We start from the raw sequence: 24,077 nt of genomic DNA on the forward strand, positions 1-24,077 counted from the left end.
GATTGCTTTCCAGAGCGGTCACAATGATGCACTGTGGGATACCGCCTGGAAGCCAATACCGTCGATTTGTGGCTACGCTAACCCTAATCCGACATGGCAATACCAATTTCGACCTTTATATCGATATAAAGGGCTTTGTTGTGTGGACGGGTGCAGGGTTAAATCGGTTTAACACTGCTAAATTCGGTTTAAACGCGTAGTGTAGACCAGGCCCAAGAGCCATTGATTGCAGATCAGGAAGGAGTCAATTCGTAAGGACCTTTATAATCCTCTACACGACAACCAAGCTGGTGCTAGCCAAGCAGAGCTGTTGAAATGCACCCCTCTCTGCTCAGTTCCTGAGCAACCCCCTTGCGCTGTTCTGTACAGTTAAACGGGTATTAGTCTTGTGCAGCATGGCTCCTAAAACCACACAAGAGCTGCCAGAGACAGGACTACAGTGGCAGGCACAGGAGAGGCTACCATCCTACAACAGACTGCATGTGAAGAGGCAAACGTGACGGTGCTGTGTATCCTACGAATGTTTACAGCCTGCCCCTACAGCATCATCGAAGCCAACTATATCCAAGGATCACTCACCAAGGTATCGTTCTCAGCCACAGCTTTAGCAAACAGGAGTTCTAAGACTGCAACCACAAGGTAGGTAAATCCCAGTCTCTGGAGTACACCTGGAATCCGCAGATTATCCCAGGACACTACAGGAAACATACACACAATGTAAGAGAGGTGCTGCTGACGTATTACTGCAGCTCTTTGGCAACATACGTTGGTAAATTCTCGCTTCTTATCAGGCTCAGGTTGGCCACCCCTGGGTTAGGGCCTATGTACTCATGCTGCCGCAGGGAATGTCTACACAGCGAAGAAAAAACCACAGCTGACCCGTGCAAGCCGACTCAGGCTGCAGGGCTGTTTCATTGCTGTGTACACTTCCGGGCTCGGGCTGGGCTCTAGGACGCTGTGGGGTGGGAGGGTCCCAGAGGAGGTGTGTGATGCACTCACTTTGTGTCCCACTTCCACAGCTTGGGGGATATTTCTTCCCCACCCCGTCTCACTGCACAGGGAGGGAGAAGGGCACAGGGCGGGACCGTCCCATGAAATGCAAGCAACACACTTGCACTGCGCCCCTTCCTTTAAGCACAATTTTTCCTACCCCAGGCTTTCCTTTCCCGCTCCCCTGCAACTTCACAGTCTGAGCACAGCTGTTATTCTCAGGATACAAAGAGGAGGGTGTGATGGTCTAGAGGCAAAAATTGGGAGGTCCCAGTCTTCTATGGACTGGATGTCTCTCTGGAAGATACGCTTCAGTAAGTTACTGGGCTCAAATAAATGGCTCGGATGAAACGCTCCAGCCCGTGTTACACAGGTCAGACTAGATGATCTAATGGTGCCTTCTGGCTTTATAATGTATGAATATCAGTAAGGAGACAGCCCTAAGCCAGACGGCTGCCAGAGTTATGCAGCATAGCTGAACAGCTCACCATTCTTGGTTTATGACAGCACAGAACTGCCCTCTACCTGCAGTTGGTCCATGGGGTGGGACTGATCATATATTCATTCTATAACAGGGACATTAAAATGAAAGCTACAAATTCCAAAAAGGACAAGCAAACAAAAATGAATTCTCTCCACTTACACGGTCCAAGGCAATAATTGGGATTGATGATTACAATGCCTATTAGAAACAGCAAGAAACTCCTCCAGAGAGCTTTCCCCAGCACTTTCCACTTCGAACATCCCCGCCTCAGCATGGAGTTCAGTGACAGCGAAATTGAGGTGCCCATGATAAACACAAACCTAGAAAAGCAAGCAGCTGTGAAATGGGTCTATTCAGGGGAAACATGACTAATCACACATACTCCACTGCTGTGACTCTGTGCAGCTCCTATGCATAGGGGTAACCAGGGGGCTCTACATACTGCCCCTGCCCCAAGCACCAGCTCTGCAGCTCCCATTGGCCAAGAGCTGCAGCCAAAGGGAGGTGCGTGGGTGGTGCCTGCAGACGGGGCAGCGTGCAGAACCACCTGGCCACGCCTCCACACAGGAGCTGGAAGGAGGACATGCTGCTGCTTCTGGGGACTGCTTGAGGTAAGTGCCACCCAGAGCCTGAACCCCCTGATCTTCTCCCACGCCCCAGTCCTCTGCCCCAGCCTGATCCCCCTCCCCTCTCTGAACCCCTCGGTTGTAGCCTGGAGCGCCTTCCTGCACCTCAAACCCCTCATCCCCAGCCCCACCCCAGAGCCCGAACCCCCAGCTGGAGCCTGTACCCCCTCCCGCATCCCAACCCCCTGCCCCGGCCCGGAGCCCCCTCCCGCACCCTGAACTCCTCATTTCTGGCCCCACCCCAGAGCCCCCACCCCTAGCCAGAGCCCTCATCCTCTTCCATACCCCAACCCCCAGTTTTGTGATCATTCATGGCCTGCCACACAATTTCCATACCCAGATGTGGCCCTCAGGCCAAAAAGTTTGTCCACCCCTGTACTAGCCCACAGGGCATATATCACATCACCTAGACTAGCCCTGTTCCTGGCATAGCAGGAGACTCTCATTGATCTGTGCTTAAAAAAACAAACAAACAAAAAAAACCCCAAACACAATACACCTCAAAATCAATTTTCCAAATGGATTAGGTGTACTGAAGTGCAATTTAGCAGCATTCCACTGTGTGACCCTTGTAGTCTAGGGGAGGGATAGCTCAGTGGTTTGAGCATTGGCCTGCTAAATGCAGGGTTGTGAGCTCAATCCTTGAGGGGGCCATTTAGGGAACTGGGGGAAAAATCTGTGTGAGGATTGGTCCTGCTTTGAGCAGGGGTTTGGACTAGATACCTCCTGAGGTCCCTTCCAATCCTGAGATTCTATGATTTATTCCTTTCAGGGAGTATCCTCCTTCAAACTCTCTTTTGCTGTGAAGCCCACAAAACCCTTGACAATGGTTCAGCTCTTGGTGTGCTCAGATCACAGCTCATCATGCTGACCAATACTGTCTCATTGTTTCCTTATACTTCCCTGTCTGTCCGTCAGTATCTGTCTGTTGTCTTTGCTGAAAGCTCTTTGGGGCAGGGACTGTTTTTTTGTTCCATGTTTGTACAGCACCTAGAACAACAGGGCCCTGGTCCATGACTGGGGCTCCCAGGCGCTACGATAATACAAAATAATAGTATTCACCACAAAGACTTACCATGGAAACACAAGATCTGCCAGTGTTAAGCCTACAAAGGAATAAATAGACAAGTTTTAATTGCTTTGAAAGACTGCACTCATGACGACCCTCCTTTCTAAGTCTGCGGAGGAACTGCAGAATGCCTGTAGTGATTCAGTAAACCAAATTCTTAAGCAGTGTCCTAAAAGATACTGACAAATAACTACTCCTTTGACTGTATCTGCTTCACTTTCCCTTCAGTTTGTTTGCCCAAACACTGTCTGAATTAATGGCTGTGTCACAGGGAAGACTTCTGCCATGGGACCTTCACAATTTACCATGATATAAGCACAGCACAATATGTTTGAACACAAGACCATCAAGCATGATCACTGGGGCAAGGCTGCCATTAATGTTATCTATGCAGCACCTAGCACAATGGGACCATGACCTGGCTGTCACCTCTAGGTCCTACCACCATAAACGTTGAATAAGAACACAGCCACTCAAAATGTGTGGCTCTGTTAAAGCTGTAAGCAAAAAGGTTGTGTGACAATATGGAGCCTTCCCAAGATTGTCTGATACCAGGAACAGTCACACTGTGCTTTGAACTACTCTCCTGCTAGATACTGGGGGCTAAATCCTTTGCTGGTGTAAACCGACATAGCTCCACTGACTTCAATGGCGCCACACCTATGTGCGCTAGCTGAGGCTCGCCCTGAATGTTCGTTTCTGTGACTAAGGTCTGTATTACATGTATGAACCATACTTTACCATTCCAACTCTGATGTTTGAAGAACCAGTATTTTCCTCCTCCGTAATTAACAAATACCATAATTATGAGAGAGAGCCTAAAACGACACAAAAAAATAATGAGAACGCAGGTACAATAGTGTGTGTCAGAAACAGACACGCACTTAATATTTTACCCCGTTAAAGCATTTTTCAGTCAAGCAAGCCTGTAAACACAACAGCCAAATATGCTGTTGAGGGATCAGTGAATGACCTTCATTCAGAGGAAACTGATGTTGACTGAGAGAAGGAGAGAGCACTTGAAAGTCACATTACAAAGCACGCTGAGTGTGATTTTTGTTCATATTCCCATATAAGTTCACAAAGCTGGCTCCCCACATTGCTCCAGCCCAATTCTAAACATTTCAGGAAACCCAGGAAGTAGGATCCTGCAGTTCTTCCCCGTTAAATGGACTCCCTGGGGCTGTCAGATCTCTAAACCAGAGATTGCACAGATTGGTCCTAGTAATTCCATGTACTCCACCAACTTCATTTAGCAAGTCCTCAGCCCTCACCCCATCCCTTGAAAGAGAGAAAATCATCATTCCTCCCATTGTAGGAATTGTAGACAGCAGATAAATCAGAACATGGAGTTAAGAGACTTGACCAAGGCCACACAGGAAATTTAGGAGCAGGGCAGGGAACAGCGAGGCTGTCTTTTTACTTGTAAGCCTCCTGGAGGGAAGAGAATGACTGAGTACAATAAAGGAAAATCTAACTAAAAGTCATGCAGGAAAAAGGAAATGGAGGCTGGACACCAGGAAAAACTTCCTGCCATGGAAATCTAGCAGCCTGTGGAATTGTCTGTCAAGGGAACTGGTGAAAGGCTCATCAGAACCAGACAGGACAGATACTACTAAATGCACTACAAGGAACAATTCTCATAGGGAGGGAGAGGAAGAAGTTATCATAATATGTAGGGCTGGTCAAAAGTTTTCCATCAAAACTGTTTTTTGATGGAAAACTGAGTTTTTGACACACTGTTTTTCATGAAAAGTGTCTGCTTTCCATGGAAAATGTCAATGTTTTGTTGAAATCCTGGATGCCTTAAAAAAAAATAAATAGAGTTTTCAACCTAAAAGTGAAATATTTTGATTCTGAAATGCCCCGACAGTGCCACATGGGAGTCATAGCTCAGTTGCCTCATGCTCCCCCATCCCCTCTATGGCAAACTTTCCATCCAGATTACATTTCCCATGAAGCACCTGGGTCACAAGACTGCCATGATGCATGCCCTACACTATCCAAGAGGGAAGACCATGGTGCATGATGGAAGATGTAGTCTGACCAAAGAGCCACCCTATAGAAGAGGATGAGGCACCAGAACTACAACTCCCATGAGGCACTAGGACACCATTACCAATCAAAAATATTTTGGTTTACAGCCAAAATATTCTGTTTTTTGATTATTTGCTGAAAACTCAAGTTTTCATGGGAAAAAATAATTTCCAGCCATCTCTATTAATAGGTAGTTTTCTTCTCCATACATATAAATCCACATCCAATACCATGACATTCTACCATCCCTGGAGGTGAAGGTTTCATACTCTGGCCATAATTACATTTGTTCAAACCTAGAGGAACTTTATAGCGAGTGGTACAGAAGCCTCTGAGGCTGCAATTTACCCTCGGAATGTGTCAAGGGAGCGCAGTCGCTGCTGGGAGACGGTCCACGTGGTAGCTGGGACATTACTGCTTGTGGAATCTGCTCTGGTTGGAGATCCGAGCTCCTTGGAATAGAAACACCACACAAGAAGAAAAGCTAGCAACTGCCTCAACACCTTTGCTATCCTGACCATATGAGGAATGTGACTTTGCCAGCTGAGGCCTAGAGATACTGGACATTTTCACACACCATAACTAATTCTGTTCTTCCCATTTCTCTCTTTATTCCCCACTGAGGGATTCCTTGTATTTCACATTTCACACTTCTTTAATCACCAGTGGGCAGGGCACTGAACTGTGACTCAGGACAGCTGGGTTTAATCCCAGTGTTGACCATATACTCCATGTGACCTTAGGCAAGTCATTGAATCTACCCTGTGCCTCGGTTCCGCATGAATAGAGTGGGGATAACACTTCTCTGCCTCACACGGTGCTGTGTGGATAAAACTGATGCACTCAGCACGACACCAGTGATGAGGATCATGTACAACAGACTCCCGAGAGAATAACTGGGGAGCATAACACTGAAGCGTGCTCATCCTGTGTGGGCAAAGTACACTAGGCCAGATGCTGATGTCATTTATATCAGTGTAAATCCAGAGTGATTCCAACAGCTGTACTCCACATCTGCAAGTGTTTAACAGTGCAGAATGTGGCCCACAGCCTCTGCAGCACTTGCAGGCCCTGGTCTGATCACAGAACTTTAGGCCTGAGTTCAGAGTGCCTAGAACTGCCTCTAGTGCTGGAAGCAGCCAGCAGAGTTTTCCTCTCTTGACACTGTCCAGGTCACAACAGGGTAATTCTCTCAGTGGAATATTTCCTGCACTGAAACTAGCGAGAGAGGCAAAACACCTGATGTGCAGTTACTGACAGGGTACACGTACACTGGAGCTAGAGGTGTAATTTTCAGCTCAGATAGGTGTACACACATTAGCTCTGATGAAATTGGCTTGTTACAAATAGGAGTGTGGCCAGGGCAGCAGCACAGGCTAGCAGCTAGCTGCCGTGAGTATGCAACCAGGGTCTCGGACAGGATTGTACCTGGTGAGGCTAGCCCATCAAAGCTGCACTTCTACATTTAGCATGCTAGCGCAATCATATATGTCTACCTGAGCTGGACGTTACACGCACAGCTCTGGCGTAGATGTATCCTGAGAGTTATATATATCCACTGCACATACATTAACCATAGGTGGTGAGCCCTCTCCAGCGCTCCCCCCAGATTGACACAGCAGGGCTGCCTGGAGAAAGGCGGGGGGGGCGCAAGTGGGGCAATTTGCACCAGGCCCCGGGCCCTGCAGGGGCCCCATGAGCCCTGGTTGAAAATCCCTTCCCTGGCTAGAGGCGCTTTTTTAATTTTTACTCACCCGGCAGTGGACCGGGTCTTCGACAGCACTTCGGTGGCGGGCCCTTCACTCGCTCTGGGTCTTCAGCGGCACTTCAGCGGTGGGTCCTTCAGTGCTGCCAAAGATGCGGAGCGAGTGAAGGACCCCCTGCTGCCACCACTGCTGAAGACTCGGAGCGCCGCCTGGTGCGTACAAGTGCCGCAGCAGGTGGTGCCTTTTTTATGTCCGCTCCCCGCTTTGTCTCAGGCCCCCTGAATCCTCTGGGCAGCCCTGGAAGACAGCTCTCTGCCCACACTTCAAGGATTGCCCAGGAACCTGTTCATCAGGGGGATGTGGCTGATAATTTACTGAATCTCAAAAAGGCCTAGTTCGTGTGAACGCTTCAGTGTAAAAACATGGACGGCAATTTAACGCATTCTAACAACTCACAGAATTAATGAGATGATCAGTGTCTTCTGGGTGCAGTTTCTTGTAAAACCAATTCCTGATTGGATCGATGCTGTGAACCAAGAACAGTAAAAAAATAAAATCATACTCTATTGCTTATTCAGAACAAACACATGCTATCAAATCATGTTGGAGCAACATAAACCAGACACAGAATATCTACCCCCATCCCCAGGCCCCTCCCTGGATTAGTACAACATTATTAAGCTTGCAAAGTTAAACACACAAAAGTTAAAGTGCCAGAATTAAGGTGGTTCGTGCAATCTTAATTCAGCCCTGTTGTGTATACACACTATGGTACAATCACCACATGCTCAGATTTTCCACCCCCCTTTTCGTTTACATGCAGGACCACCTCATTCAGTGCACAGGACGGATGGCTATGTAAACAGATTTTCCAACCCTTATAGTTGAACACATACGTAAATCCTATTGACTGGAATAGGTCTTAACCAGGGGCTGAACTGCTGTTTTGAACAGGAGATGCTTTCCTGATTCAGGGCCCTAGATACTCCGTAGTACTGGAAGCACATGGAAACATTCCCTGCATTAAACTTTGCAACACTGTGATTTGGTTGGAGGATATCAGCATCGATAACTGTGTGATGATTAAATGACGCTGGCCTGAACTGTTGGGGTGCCTGAAGCAAAATACAGAACGGGGTCCCCTGGGATGACAACAAGGATTTAATCACATGCTTCAGTACGTTCCTGAACTCAGGCCTACATTCTCACATTCATTTCTCATCCCAGCTCCTGTGCCACAGTCTGATAGAACAGCTAAAAATACAGTAAACAAGGAGGATTACATGAGAGGCAATAAAACTCCATTTACAATTCAGGCATCACAAACATGATAAGGGCATGGAAGAGATTTTAGGGCTGGTGAAAGCCTACAGAATGACAGCCTGGCAGAAAGTATCCCTAGAAAAAAAAAAACAGCACAGGCAGCAGTAATGCATGTCTCTTCACCCCATCCCATGCACAGGGCCCAGCACTAAGCTGCAGAGAATTCTACAGTGAGGAGTTGGTTAATATGTTACCGCTGGCTCTTCAGTAAGAGCAGTATCAACCAGCCACCAACTGAAATGCCAAAACCTAGCACTCCAGGCCTGGACTGAGAGGACCAACAGCTGTATGCAGCATTTTTGTAGCTGCGCTGGTCCCAGCATATTAGAGACAAGGTGAGTGAGCTCTGAAGAAGAGCTTTGTGTAAGCTCAAAAGTGTCTGTCTCTCATCAACACACGTTGGCCCAATAAAAGATAATACCTCCCCCACCTTGGCTCTCTAGCACCAACAGCTGTCAGACTTTCAGACACTACCTAACGTGACCAGAAGTGGTGAAAGGTTCCATGTTCCATTGCCAATATTGTGAGCCACCCAGTCCCCCATTAACTCCTTTGTTTCACAGTAGCTCTACTAAATTCAGTCAGCAGTTCGGACTTCACTAAAATAAGACAGGAGATCTACATTACTCACTTCACCTCTCTACAAAGGAAAAAGGACTGTAAGCTGTCTAAACTCCTACCTGACGTATGGGGCCACAACCGTGGTACCCCTAACCCACCCAGCAATATTGTCAATCTATCCAACTATAGGCCCTGTCGAGCAGTTGAGGTGTGAACCAGAGGAGAAACTGTTCTGTAGTTGGGCAACCATTCACAGTTTTTTCAACCCTGAGCTGATGTTGTCAAATCTGCAAATGAATTGAAGCTCAGCAGTTTTCTCTTTGAAGTGCTGGTCTCGAAGTTTTTTGCTGCAGGATGGCCACCTTAAAGTCTGCTATAGTGTGGCCAAGGTAGGTTAAGTGCTTCCCTACAGGTTTTTGTATATTGCCGATCCTACATATCTGGATTTGTGTCCATTTATAACGTTTTTTTTTTTTTTTTTTTTTTTTTTTTTTTTTTTTTTTTTTTTTTTTTTTATTTTTTTTTTTTTTTTTTTTTTTTTTTTTTTTTCCGTAGAGACTTCAGTTTGGCCGATTATACATACCGAGGGATGCTGGCATATATGGCGTATCATTAACATTGGTGGACGGGTAGTGAATGAACGGTGATGTGTGGCTGATCTGGTTAGGCGTTCTGGATTATGTCGCCGCGGAGATATGTGGGCAAAGTTGGCACGAGGTTGTTCCCATGGATTGGTCCTGAGGTACGTAGCTATTGGCATGTGGTGTTGCGTTGCTGGTGAAGAATACGTTTCAGGGTTGGCAGGTTGCTCTGGGGCCAGGATTGGCCTGCCACCAGTGAGTGGAGGATCATTGTCCGAGATGGGTTGTTCATTCCCTGAGATGCGTTGGAGTGGGTTTTTTAGCGGGGCTGTAGTGATGCAGTGGTCCTGTTGTTTCTTTCTTGGGCATTGGTCACCTCCCAGAAAACACCATCCTAGCCACCATGGATGTAGAGGCTCTCTACACAAACAGATGGAATACAAGCTGTCAGGAACAGTATCCTGATGATGCCACAGCAACAACTGGGTGCTGAGCTCTGTGCCTTTATACTCACACACAACTATTTCAGTTTGATGACAAGATATATCTCCAGATCAGTGGCACTGCTATGGGCACCCGCATGCCCCACAATATGCCCAAATATTTTTATGGCTGACCTGGAACAACGCTTCCTCAGCTCTCATCCACTCACGCCCCTTCTCTGCCTACGCTACATTGATGACATCTCATCATCTGGACCATGGTAATGAGACTCTGGAAAAATTCCACCACGATTTCACACTGCTTTCCACCCCACCACCAACCTCAGCCTGGACCAATCTACACGGGAGTCCACTTTCTAGACACCACAGTGCAAATAAGTGATGGTCACATTAACACCACCCTATATCGAAAACCTACCGACCGCTATGCCTACCTTTCATGCCTCCAGCTTCCATCCCAGGCACATCACACGATCCATTGTCTACAGCCAGCACTGAGGTACAACCGCATCTGCTCTAACCCCTCAGACAGAGACCAACACCTACAAAATCTCCACCAAGCATTCTCAAAACTACAATACCCGCACAAGGAAATAAGGAAACAGATCAACAGAGCCCAAAAGAAACAACGGATCCACTGCATCACTACAGCCCCAGCTAAAAACCCATCAACGCATCTCAGGGATTAAACCCATCTGGAAAGATCTCCACTTACTGGGTGGCAGGCCAATCCTTGCCCAGAAACCTGCCAAACCTGAAACGTATTCTTCACCAGCAACGCCACACAACACATGCATAGTAGCTACCTCAGGACCAATCCATGGGAACAAACTCGATGCCAACTTTGCCCACATATCTACAATACCGGCGGACACCAATCGAACGCCTAACCCAGATCAGCCACACATCACACCGTTCATCACACCGATCACAATGTAATATACGCATATATGCCAGCATCCCTCGGTATGTATAATCGGCCAAACTGAAGTCTCTACGGAAAAAAAAAAAAAAAAAAAAAAAAAAAAAAAAATAAAAAAAAAAAAAAAAAAAAAAAAAAAAAAAAAAAAAAAAAAAAAAAAAAACGTTATAAATGGACACAAATCCAGATATGTAGGATCGGCAATATACAAAAACCTGTAGGGAAGCACTTAACCTACCTTGGCCACACTATAGCAGACTTTAAGGTGGCCATCCTGCAGCAAAAAACTTCGAGACCAGCACTTCAAAGAGAAAACTGCTGAGCTTCAATTCATTTGCAGATTTGACAACATCAGCTCAGGGTTGAAAAAACTGTGAATGGTTGCCCAACTACAGAACAGTTTCTCCTCTGGTTCACACCTCAACTGCTCGACAGGGCCTATCCTCCCTGATTGAACTAACCTCGTTATCTCTAGCTTGCTTGCTAGCATATATATACCTGCCCCTGGAAATTTCCACTACATTCATCTGACGAAGTGAGTATTCACCCATGAAAGCTCATGATCCAAAACGTCTGTTAGTCTATAAGGTGCCACAAGATTCTCTGCTCAATCTATGGAATAAATTTCTTATCCTTAAATCAAGAGCTTGGACCTTAGCAAACTGAAGGCCAGATAATCAGCTGGTGCAAATCAGCCTAGCTCCAATGAACAGGAGACTCCAGCTGTAAGACAGCCTAGCTCCCGGTCTGTACTCATGAGACAGCAGGATCTTTTTATTTTGTGTTTGTACATCACCTAGCACAAAGGGCCCTGGTTCATAACTGGGGCTCCTGGGTCCTATGGCAATATAAATAAATAAGAACAGTGAGTGTGCTTTCATCTACAACAAAACCCCCAAGAGAGTCTCTAACGTGTACAGGAATGTTTCACAAACAACATCCACTTACATCACGAAGACGTGTCCCACTGTCAGGATACTGAGAACCCCCATATAAATGAGGAATGCATACAGGATAGCTGCAGGAAAAGAAGACATCTTCATAGCTGAGGTAACAAAAACAATGGGCATTCTGGGCCTGATACATCAATGTGCTACACCTCTGTAAAATTGGAGTAATCCAGCGAGAAGTCAGGCTAACAGCTTGCTACAGGAACCTCAGAGTGGTACCGTAACCTGAAGGAAGGATTGGCCAAGGGCTAGGGCACTAGCATGGGACTTGGGAGACCAAGGTTCAATTACCTGCTCTGCCACAGACTTCCTGTGTGACACTGGGTAAGTCACTTAGCTTCTGTGCCTCAGTTCCCCATCTGTAAAACGGACATAATACTTCCCTCCCTCAGCCCTATGGCAGTTGTACACATTGAAGACTGTGAAGCACTTTGAGTTCTAGTGATGAAAATGCTAGGTATTGTTATGTGAGAACACAAGCCCCAGCAAAAAAAACAAACCAAAGGTGACTGCAACCCAGTGACTGTATATTCCAGTATAAAAATAACCAAGGCAAAACATATCATAGTTGTAGTGGTAGTGGCATATGTTGTAAAAGAAGAACTGGCTGGATTTAGAAACAGCCTGAACGCAAGGAGTAAAAGAGGTAGACGAGTCAAAGATGTATGGATTTGCAAGCATGGGGAATATCTCTGTCAGAGCTGAGGGAAACAGTTTGGTCAAAACTATTTCACCAAAAAAAAAATAAAAAAATGCAGATTCGGGGGCACTGAAATAGTTCATAAATTTAAGACAAATTTGCCAATTTGTTTGCCGCCCCTTCCCCTCCGCAAATCTAAAAATATTCCAAAACAACAAAACATTTCACTTTGACCTTTTTGGAGCATTTCAATTTTTTGATCTGAAATGACTTTTCATGTCAAAACTTACCTCAATTTTATTAAAAATAAAAAACATTTAATAAGGCTCAAAAATAAAACAAAATGTTATGTTCAACCTGAAATTAACCCCCACCCCACCCCAATTTTTGGTATGGTCAGGAAATTAAAAAAAAAAAAAAAATCACTTCTTCACACAGGTGTAGTTTCTTTAGAGTTAAAGGAATAGGAAACATTAAAGAATTATCTACTGCAAAGGATGCTGATTAGAGACTGAAACAGCTCTGGGAGGGACACACAGAGAAGAGAGACAACAGGCATTAACATAAAACAGAACAGGCGACTAGACAAGATTAAACAAACAAGTCCAATGCTTTGTGGCAGAAGCAAAGCGCACTGAGTGCAGAGGAACCTGCTGGGTGGGTGTGTTTTGGGAGGAAGAGGAAGTGGGATCTAAATCTTAAAAACAGAACGCAGACACATACCTTGTGACTGTTTTGCTTTTGTGTGTCTGTCTTGTCCATTTAGACTGTAAGCTCTTCGGAGCGGGGACTGGCTTGTGCTATGTGTTCGTACAGTACCGCACATAATGGGGCCCAATCCTGGTCAAGGCCTCTGCGTGCTGATGCAATGTATATAAATAAATAGTAAGATACAGAAGGAGAAGAGCAGCAGGCCAAGGACAGAAGCCCACGGGACACTTTAATGGGGTGTACGCGCCCCTTAAGGTGTGAGGGAGACCAGCTGGGCCAGCATTATGCCACTGCACATTTTGCTGGGAGACATAGCTGTGTGACAGATCAAGGTCAAAGAGCAAGAGAAAGGGGTATCAGAGTGGCATTCTGAGAGAAATCACTGCAAGCTCTGCTTTTAGGGCCCACAAGTGGTGCTCCAGGAGCAGGGCAGGGTGGAAAGCTCCTCTCACCTCCATGGTGAGGAAAAGCTCAGGGCAGTTTCCAGCCCTGGCAAACGTCTTTCCTGGCAGCCAGATTGTGGTCCTGGGCTGAGGTAAGGCATCCTAGGAGATGAAGGCGTGTATATATATATATCCTGCCCCCTCCCCATATGAGGAGAGACCTGGAAGGCAGCTGGCTGTGCCATTGGGTATCTCCTGAATCCAGCTTTTACTGTTTGTTTGAGATGCTTCTGAGTTAGACATCACTGAAAAAGGTCTGATGTGCTTTGAAACAACCTTGCACACATTTGACAGTCTTACACAACCAACTGGAGCATTTTGATATAGTGTGGCCTGACCCTGGCACCAAGGGAGAGCAGAAACTGCTAGGACACTGGAAAGGGTAGATACTGCAGGCAGAAAAGCAGTCAAGCATGGAGTCAGGAAACCTCATAGAAAGCTGGCAAGGAGGGCATAGCTAACACGCAATGAAGGATGCAGATGGGTTCGTTGGTGACATTCATGGGAACAGACGATATTAAGAGGAGGAGATGGATGAGAGGAAGAGATCACGGATAAGTAAGAGTGGAAGAAGAAAGGCAGCTGTTAGGGAGGGAAGGAAGTGATAGGATCAAGGGTTTGGAGGAAGAAGGTATGCGAGACCATACAATGTCTGAGAAAGGAGCAGGTAGCAGAGTGTGGGAAGGTGGTGGCATAGCAAGGCTGGCAGAGGAAAGGGAAGGAGAAGAGCCTGCATTACACAGAGTCAATATTTTCCCAGAAGTAAGTAGCAGAATCTCTGGCCAAAAGGGAGGCAGGGACATGAAGAGGAGTGGATTTGAAGAGCGAATCGAAGCCAGAGAAGGGGCTATGAAGGATGTAAGTGAGGGAGTCCATCAGGGAAGAGAAATCAAGCTGTGCAGTAAGGGAAAGGCAGAGTTGAAAGAAGAAAGGACAAAACTGTAGTGGAGACAATTACTGGAGGCACTGTATTTAATCCAGAGATATGTTATGATGGGAGTTGGAAAATCATACCACTTTGAAGCTGTTGGGTCTGATAGCTGCCTTCTATTCAGGCTAAATGAGGGAAAAATAAAATGGCCCTTTGTTCAGTAATAGCTAAAACAATGGAAAACTAGCTCCCAAAGACTGGGCCGCATGCAACCCTGGGCCATGTAGTCCAAGGGGTTTCCCAGAGGTCTCATGACAAAGGCAGGGGATTGATCTGATTGCAGCTGCATGTCTGTGTGCTAGAAGAAGCAGAAAAAAACACAAAATGTCCTGGAGAAGGTAGCAAGGAAGTGTATATGCAGGCAGAGATGCACCTGTAGCATGACCCTGAAAAAAAGCTAAGAGAGAGAATGTTTGGGTAGAGTGCTGGCTGAAAGAGGCTTGGGACTCTAAGCCAAGAAACTGCTTCATGCTGTTTGATTCCTACTGTGTTCAGAAAAATAAGACTTTGCACATTCTTGTAAATAAACAGGATCACATCAAAGAAATACCTGACTCCATCATCAATTTCTCCTCCTAACAGGAACAATCTGCAAGACTCCTGAATATCGGCTAACTGCTCAGGCCAAATGGATAACAGATGCTCTGTGGCATGGGAGCAGGAGCACAGGGAGTGGATGCAGGGAGTTCATTAGGCTCAAGGATTTGCTAGGAAGGGGGCTACAGCGAATTTCAATGAGATGATTTCTTGAAAGAAAAAAACCCCACAACTTGATTTACACAAGGAAAGGGGGAACATAAGGCATTACGTACGGAGATGGCTGTTGACAGGACTTTCGTTGATGATTATGTTACAGGAAATCATCTTGGTGCCGCTACCGAAGTTTACCACAAGCGAATAGTTTCCAAATTCTCCGAAGTGATAATGGATCCTGCAAAGAATTAAGGGAGATGGAAAAGGAACCTGTGCTGGGACTTGCTGTGCCATCGCTACTGCCTGCAGGTACTGAAGAAGGCACTGCTGGGCTACAGAGTAGGCCAGCTGGGAGGTGGGCTGAAAGGAAGGGCTATGAAAACAAGGCTATGGGAAGAAGCGTAGGGGCATGTTGGGAAGCACATGGCCCATCCCCCCCCTTGCAGTGGGGCTGCAGTGACCACCTCTCCCTGCACATACAAAAGGAGACGGGGCTGAAAAAGCCCCACCCTGTGCCCAGATTTTTCTTTTTTCCTACTTGGTGAGATCTTCTAGCTGTGTTGCCATAGTTACTGCAGCTTGGCTCCTGCTCCCTGATTTGGTGCTTTCACTGCACTTTTCATTCAGCCATTTCCTTGATTGGCCACCGAGCAGCTCTCAAAGCCCCTTCTCTTGTCAGCATTGGTTTGGCTTCCTCTACTGTATCATTTGATCGCTCCAGCCCACCCTTGACCCACTCCACCCTTCATATGTCACATGACTTCTTCCACTATTGATTGTGTAGCAGGAACCATGACTTCATAGACTTTTGGTCTGATTTTGTTGTTGGGTTTAGTGTGAGGGTGCCTAGTGGCCTGTGATATCCAGGAGGCCAGGCTACGTGATCCGATTGTCCTTTCTGGCCTTAAACTCTGTCTCTATGTGTGTGCACAGCACACAGCTCTATGGGGTGCAACTTGTGATTGGACAAGCTAGGCACTATCGTAACAAATTGTATTTTTATACTGTTGGTATTATGAAGATTAAATTGCAAATCTAGCTTCTCAAATGCTCAGTAATAACTGTGGCCAGGAGGCCACAGACTTTAGGGACAGTGGCTGGCAAGTGACAGAAAATATAAGCATTAGTGGGTTATTTCAACACGTTATCTTCAGATCAGTTACAAACCTGGGAAACACTCTGCCTGCCCCAGTGCTATTGAGATGTAGGGTGATTGGATGCTGAGAATCAACTGCAACTGCTACAATGCTGGACTTTCCCAGTGTGTTGCTCATTGGGACAGACACCAGATCTTGATACAAGCACTAGAAAATAAGGACAGATGAAGGATTACAAAAACAAAAAACCCACTCGATTTTACTAGGAAGAGCAAAATTATTATTATTTTTTTAATTCAAAGAGAAGTACAAAGGAAGCCTGGCTTGTCCAACAGAAAGCAGGTAACACTTCTGTGAGCTGCGGCTGGAGGAAGAATTATTGGCCGAGATTTTCAAAAATAGGAGCCTAAAGTTAGGCACTCAGGGTGGGATTTTCAAAAGGGCTAAAACCCAACAGATTAAATACAAATTACAAAACAGGAATAAATTAAAATACTGGAAAGTTAATCATGTAAAAACACCAGACACACTCCACTAAGAACTCAGGAAATGCCATATCAGATCAGAGCAGCTAGCCCAATATCCTGTCTCTGACAGGGCTAGCACTCGGAAGATATAAGAAAGCCTGAAGGAGGTAATTATGGAATAACCTGACCATAAGAGAGCTTTCTTCTTAACCCCTCACCAGTCACCCGTGGTTAGCTTATGCCCTAAAGCATGAAGGTTTATACACCTTTCAAACTTAAAAAGAAATCCTTATAATTGTAGTGTAACTACGGACAACCTCATTATCCAAAGGAAAGACCTATCCTTTTTTTGCATCCTGCTGCTCTTTCCCTCAAGACATAGTTGAGGGTATGAGTCCCATAGATATCTGTAAAAGCAGCAAACAGTCCTGTGGCACCTTATAGACTAACAGATGTATTGGAGCATGAGCTTTCGAGGGTGAATACCCACTTTGTTGGATGCATAGGTATCTGTGATTCACTGGCTGAGGGTCCAGAATGGGGTCAGGGTTCACGAGGGATAAAGGAGTTGGGGGAAATTTTGGAGGCTGTGGGGAGCATGGAAGATGTCCACCTTTCCCCACCATCTATGACATGGATCCTTTGCCCACCCAAGAACTAGCTGAAAAAACTGAACAACAGAAAATCAGGACTTTCAAAACACAAGTATTTCCACAATCCCTTAGGGGAACAAGTCTTTGGGTCTGTCTACACTGCATGAGCTACAGTCAAACCCTCTGACTGCAGACACCACCCTGCTAGCTTTAATCTAGCTAGCGCGGATGCTGGAGCAGTGAAGGCGTGTGGCAGCACACACTGCAGCATGGGCTAGCCCCATGAGTAATTATCCAGGGTTCTGGGCAGGATTGTACAGCCCACAATGAAGCTCACACTCCTGTGGCTTCACTGCTCTGCTATCTGAGCTAGCTAGATTGTGCCCACAAGCTCAGGATTGTCTACATGAGCTGCAATCTGACCCTGGGTCCAGTGCCACATTCTTGCCTTCCCCTAGAACAAAACCTGACATAGCATACAAAGGGAGAGGGCTGTTTACCTGATAACAATAATCAGAAAGCCAAGAGACTGTCAAGTTCTCATGCATCAACTCATTGTGTACCAGCAGTAAAGCCTGATCAATTTTCAGCCCTAAGGGTCTCCTTCTGGACAAATCTGTTGCAGAAGTGGAGAAAGACATATGTTAACATTTTGAAAGGGGAAAGTCTGCATAACACGCTTCAGGACATAAAGCAACTTTGTTAACAGATGACAGCTCAGTAGACACTATATTGCAGCCTTACCAATCCTCACCTATTTATGGTAGCTCATACTTGAGAATCTACGCACCACAGAAATTATATGGGAAAGACCCCATCTCTCCAGCCCTGCTTCACCTCAGTGTGGCTTCAGAGTACTATTATTCCAATGGGGAATCAGACTGGGCAGGTAACAAGACTGCTCACCATAGGCGTATAGACTGAAGGTATGTGGCTACAGTGGCACAGATACAGTGCTGAAGCTGTTCCACTTTCTACATCGAAAGAAGGGATTTATCTATCAATATACAGAACCCATCTCTCCAAGACGTGGTAGAATTATTCTGTCAACTTGGCTGTGTCTACAGTGACGGCTAGGTTGGCCTAACTATGTCACACAGGTCACACCTTTTTCACAGCCCTAAGGGAGATAGCTAGGTCAGGACTATGTCTGCACTTCAAATGCTACAGCAGCCACTGTAGTGCTTCAGTGTTGACAATCACTGCAGCAACAGGAGGGCTTCTCCTATCACTGTACTTAATTCATCTTCCCATTAGGCAGTAGCTAGGTCAACGGCAAAATTCTTTCATCAATCTAGTGCTGTCAATGTGGGTCATGTTGGCGTAATTATGTTGCTCAGGGATGTGAGTATTTTTGTGCTCTATGCAATGCAGTTAGGCCCAAGTTAAAAACCACATTGCCACGTCCTCCCTGCTGTTAAAACCCAAGCAGGCAATGCCGAGTTAAGAACATGTCTTTTAGTTTCAGTATAGACATACCCACAGATGTAGCAAGGGGGCAGGAGAGAGGGATAGTGCATGCGTAGTACTTGCTCCCCGCGAACTGGGTGCTCTCATCCAGTAATCTAATCATCAGAAGACAGACCCAACATACATACAAAGTCCCATTTTGTTTTGCGTGGGGATGGGAATCTCTTCTGAGTGATGAACTCTGGGGCTCTGATCTGGCGAGTTACTTCACATCCTGTCACTGCTTAGAATCTGTTATCAGCTGGCATACGCGTGTGTTCTCGCTGTGTCCCGCTCCAGCTCTGCAGACAGCCGGCTCAGTAGACCTTGATAGTACTATCCAGAAAAACCACAGACTTGGGGCAGTGGCAAAGGCGCTTGGCCAGGTTTATTGCCGAAGAAGCACGGTTCTAGTGCCTCATAGATTCTACATGTACAGTAACACCTGTATGCCTGTGACAATGGACCAGCTCAGTCAGCAGTAGGCCTTTCTGCTGTCCCCTAGGCAGAACAAAAGTGCCCCTCCTATGACTTCTCTTTCAAACATTGATACAAACAAGTTACGTATAACTCTCCTGACCCTACACCTTGTACCACCTGGATTAAACAAAACATCTTCATCCAACACCCTGCCTTGGCGTCCCTGTCTTACTTGGGGTTGATGTGTTCCTGTACTATCTCCCAGGACTGTATTTATGTCATAACTCTATGCCGGGGTGTACCTGTACTAGCCTTCTGGAATGCGTCTATATGAATACCCAGTGCCCAGTACTTCTTAGGCAGGGTGGATAAAAATCAGTGATTTAAAAAAAAAAATCTGATTTTTTAAATTTAAATCTGATTTTTTTGATAAAATGCTTTTTGAGGAAAAACCTGTCTAAAGATAGTTTTAATTAAGATACATTATAGCTCAAAGATGTCATCATGGAATAGGGATTATAAATTCTAATTCTATACTATGAGAATATATTCATGTAATGTTTAGGAAGTTTTGTAAATTAGTTCCAATAGTTCATGGAATAGGGACCCAATTTTATGGGGTTGCAGGGGCTTTTGTATAGATTATTTAGGTTAATCTTTCTATCTACCCAATGGGACTCAGTGCTCAGTCTAGAAGATACCATCAGAGGTGCTTAGTAGATTTGTGTCTCTAGAGATAACATGCTCATTAAGAGAAAACATGTTTTTAAATAATATATAGAGGTAAGAAATAACAGACCTCAAACCTATTGTCCCTCAGCAAATTTGAGTACACAGAGTCAATCCCTTACCTCTCTCTAAAAGTGCAAAGTTTCAAGAAGTTCGATGAATAGAAGATAGTTGCAGGCGGAATAGATCTGGACAAGGAGAAGAAGTCTGGAGATAAATGTGAAAAGAGAGGGACAGGCAGTAGAAACAAAAGTGAAACTGTTTGAGCAGCATATTCCAGAAGTCTTGAGGTCTTTCTGAGTGTAGCCTTCATTGATTTGAGATCTACCAAACCATTCTCTCACTAGAAGGGAAAACTATAATGGCGGCAGGCCATAAAAGAGACCAAGTTTGGGAATATTTTAATGAAGTTCCTCTATCTGTGGGTAAGACAGGCATGCACGCAAAATGCAAACAGTGTAACAAACAAATGCAAGGCCAGGTTGCCCGAATGAAACAACATCATAAGAAGTGTTCCTTCTCAAGAGGAAGCTGTGTTGAAGATGATGAAAGGAACATGTCTGAACATGCAGGATCTTCAGGTTGGTAAACTTTTTTATTTCATACTTCTTTCTTAAGGACTGCCTGTCTTCCTTCTGGACTAGTCTAGAATTCTCATGTTTGAGCAAAAAATATAGTTGTTACTCTATGGTACTATTATTTTAGATGCAGTTGTGATAAAAAAATAAATAGCTGAAATAGGCAGATCTTCATTTTACAATTTCACTTTAAAGTCGTTCTGAGTGTCAGTGACTGCAGTGAGTAATACTAAATGAGCAGTATGGTAATAATAATTAAATAACTGCATTGACTTATTTTGTTTAGGAGACTCCATCCTCAACATACAGGATTTTGAAGACTATCCACCTTCAAGATCACCATCATTTTATATAGTTTCAGAGTTATCTGCCAATGATAGTGTTTCAGTCACATCATGTATGTCACATAGCCACAGTATATCACCTGTAGCAAAAAGAGAAAAAAAAATCTCCATCATCCAGAAGCAACCATAGATAAGTTTGAGATAAGAACCAGCAGATTACAAAAGAGGTAACTGATGAAAAAATTGCCCAGTTTATGCAACAAACTGTCCTTTCCCTATGATTGAAAACCAACACTTCATTAACATGGTTCAATCATTAAGACCAGGATACAATTCACCCAACAGAGCAGATGTCGCAGGAAACTGCTGGATAAAGTGTATGAAAGAGAAATTGAACACTGTGCAAAAGGTCTAGAGGGTGAAATTGTTAACCTGAGTCTTCACCGGTGGAGTAATGTCCACAATGATCCTGTTGTATCTACTTGTGTTACAACAGAAAAAGGGAATGTCTTCCTTACAGAAACAATTGACACATCAGGAGATGCACACACAGCAGAATACTTACAAGAAGAACAGAATACTTACAAACAAACTGTGAAAAAAAAATCAAATGTCTAGTATGCAGCTTGGTCACAGACAATGCTGCAAATGTATCCAAAATGAGAAGAAATTTAGAAGAGAGTCCTAAGCTGATAACGTATGGTTGCAGTGCTCATTCGATGAATCTGCTAGCCAAAGACTTCAGTGTTCCAGAAATAAAGGCTAGTGTTGTTGAAATTGCAAAATACTTCTGTAACAACCACTTTGCAGAAGTTGCTCTGAAAAAAGTGGGAGGAACTAACTTGCCCACAAGACATGTGATGGAACTCAGTAGTAGACTGTTTTGAGCACTATATGAAGAACTGGCCTAATCTGATGAACGTTTGTGAACAAAATCGTGAAAAAATAGATGGCACTGTCACAGCCAAAGTTCTCAACATTGGGTTTAAGAGAGATGTTGAACACATGCTGCCTGAAGCCTATTTCTGTAGCCTTGAATAGAATGCAGAGAAATAGCTGTTTTATTGCTCACACTGTTGAAATTTGGAAGGAACTGAGATCTTAAAAAGAGAAATATGCAATGACAGAGTTAAATCACAAGCATTAAAAAAACGAATGGGATACATACTATCACCAGCTCATTTTTTTGCAAATATTCTCAGTATTCTGTACCAGGATCAAACATTAACTGCTGAAGAAGAGGAGCTGGCTACGACATGGACATCCAGCAATCATCTCTTCATAATGCCAACTATAATAAACTTCAGAGCTAAGAGTGAACCATTAAATATATATATTTGCTAATGATGTTTTAAAGAAAGTTAAATGAGTGAACTCATGGAAATCACTTAAACACTTGGATTCAGGGACTGTTGAAGTGATAATCTCACTTTTAACAGCAATAGCTTCTTCTGCCACTGTAGAAAGAATATTTTCTTCCCTTGGACTAATTCATTCCAAATTGAGAAATCATTTGGTCTTGAAAAAGCAGGAAAGCTTGTTTTTCTTTTTCAGATTATGAACAAACAGGAAAATGAAGGTGAAGACAACTGATTTAGCTACAGAAGCCAATATTGTAAGTTTCTCATGTTGACCTGGCTGACATAATCAATTTTTTTTAAATATTTCATTTAACTATTTTAGTTAAAAACAATTTAAAGAAAAACAAATCTCATTTAAAAAAACTTGAATGTTTAACTAAATTCAAATGCTTGTTTTGGTAAAATACTGTAAATTTGCTGTTGAAGAAAATAATCCAGAATACGTAATGTTTTTAATTAAATAAAACAATTTAAATGTCTATCTGGTGATGTTCTCCTCCTAATACAGCATGGCTAGAAAATCCTCCAAATAGTATTGATTAACCTGTTGAACTGGAGATAAGTTCATCTCCCAGTGACTTCATAAATATCTGCTTCAATTACCTTTGATTAATGAAATAACCAATCATTCATTTATTTTCTGATATAGCTGTAAAACTAATCGGAAAAGTTTACAAAATAAATTACTTTAAAAATATATAATGTGTACCATCTAAAAATGAAACCTACATCTATCTGAGTTGTAAAGAATATGTATTAAGATTATAACAACCAACAAGAATGCACTTTTATGTAGAAATCCATGATTAAATGGAGTCTTCCTGACTAGTGATTTAAATCAGTTTAACCCAAATCCACCCTGTTCTTAGGAGTGCCTGTGTTATAGCAATGGCTCACCATGTCTTTGCCAAGTTCGTGTACCAGACAGTGAACTTTTAAGCAAGCCTTTGCTTATGGCAGGGCCTGGCTTTTGCTGACTTTGGTTCAGCCCTCAGGCTTTACACCATGCCCTGTGCTCCAGGTTCTCTCTTTCTACTACAAAATCCCATGGGGCTATACGTAGAAGCAGAGGCCCACCCACATGCAGTAACCTGCAGGTTCACGCCTAGGTGGGGATGATCCCAATGGAGCTCCAGTCTGTGGTGTGGCCAAGCAAAGAGCTTTGCTCTAAGCCAGGCAGGTATTTCTAGCTGTAAAACATGTTTGGGAGGAGAGGCGAAGCCCAATCCAGGCAAGGGTGGGAGTGCTACTGCAGAGAACAGAGAATACCCCAGAAACTGGGGGAGGGACACAGCAAGATGGTAGGAGAGTGAGAGTGATGGAGCAGGGTGACAGATGTCCCGATTTTTGGGTCTTTTTCTTATATAGGCTTCTATTACTCTCCACCCTCACCCCAGTTTTTCACATTTGCTGTCTGGTCACCCTATGATAGAGAGACAGTGAGTTGAAGGAAAGAGGGTGGGTAGGTGGGTGTGTGTGTGCGTGTGAGAGAGAGGAGTGTGAAAGGGCAATGGGGAGGGAGTGACAGACAGAGATAGGGAGAAGGAGGCAGGGACTGAGAGGGGCAAAGTGTAGGAGGCGGGGTAAAGGGAATGGGAGGGCAGATGAAGTGATGGGGGAAGGCAAGGAGCAGACAGGATGGTGTGGACAGGCTGACCAGATAGCAAGTGTGAAAAACTGGGACAGGGTGGAGGGGTAATAGGTGCCTATATCAGACAAAGCCCCGAACAGCAGGACTGTCCCTATAAAACTGGGACATATGGCAACTGCAGGTATGGGGCAGAAGGAAATAGGGGGTAGACTGTGCAGGAGCAAGCCAGCTAGCAGGGGAGAATGGGGAGCAGGCCCGGTGGGGGGGCATGCCAGAGGGTGGTTCAGGCCACACGTGCGGGGGAAACGGAATGAAAACCAGGTGGGGGGGGGGGATGGGGCCCGCGCCACCCTGGGGGCAGGAGGTCGGGCCAGGGGGAAACGGGGGGCGGGGAAGGA

The 24,077-nt window shown here is 44.8% G+C and overlaps 2 protein-coding genes across 4 annotated transcripts in view; one reads left to right on the plus strand and one right to left on the minus strand.

Annotated features, from left to right (window-relative positions):
- The window catches only part of HGSNAT (heparan-alpha-glucosaminide N-acetyltransferase), a 26,874-nt gene extending 7,343 nt beyond the window's left edge, over window positions 1-19,531 (minus strand). Inside the window, exons 1-10 of one of the 3 annotated variants that reach the window (XM_075066050.1) lie at window positions 17,768-19,529; window positions 16,278-16,414; window positions 15,230-15,348; window positions 11,691-11,760; window positions 7,369-7,438; window positions 5,555-5,658; window positions 3,911-3,987; window positions 3,176-3,206; window positions 1,634-1,794; window positions 580-695 (exon numbers count right to left, since the gene is read on the minus strand). In XM_075066050.1, the coding sequence (XP_074922151.1) occupies window positions 580-695; window positions 1,634-1,794; window positions 3,176-3,206; window positions 3,911-3,987; window positions 5,555-5,658; window positions 7,369-7,438; window positions 11,691-11,760; window positions 15,230-15,348; window positions 16,278-16,414; window positions 17,768-17,908 (1,026 nt within the window). In that variant the 5' untranslated portion in view covers window positions 17,909-19,529. Of the gene's footprint in view, window positions 1-579; window positions 696-1,633; window positions 1,795-3,175; window positions 3,207-3,910; window positions 3,988-5,554; window positions 5,659-7,368; window positions 7,439-11,690; window positions 11,761-15,229; window positions 15,349-16,277; window positions 16,415-17,767 lie in introns of all 3 variants that reach the window. The other 2 variants (XM_075066052.1, XM_075066051.1) reach the window with 2 other exon arrangements.
- POMK (protein O-mannose kinase) overlaps window positions 15,396-24,077 on the plus strand; it is a 20,111-nt gene continuing 11,429 nt past the window's right edge. The window contains exon 1 of the mRNA XM_032796597.2: window positions 15,396-15,419. The gene's annotated coding sequence lies outside the window, so the exon portion shown is untranslated. The remainder of the gene's footprint in view (window positions 15,420-24,077) is intronic.

The sequence above is a fragment of the Chelonoidis abingdonii genome, chromosome 5 (genome assembly GCF_003597395.2).
Source record: "Chelonoidis abingdonii isolate Lonesome George chromosome 5, CheloAbing_2.0, whole genome shotgun sequence".
Taxonomy (NCBI): Eukaryota; Metazoa; Chordata; order Testudines; family Testudinidae; genus Chelonoidis; species Chelonoidis abingdonii.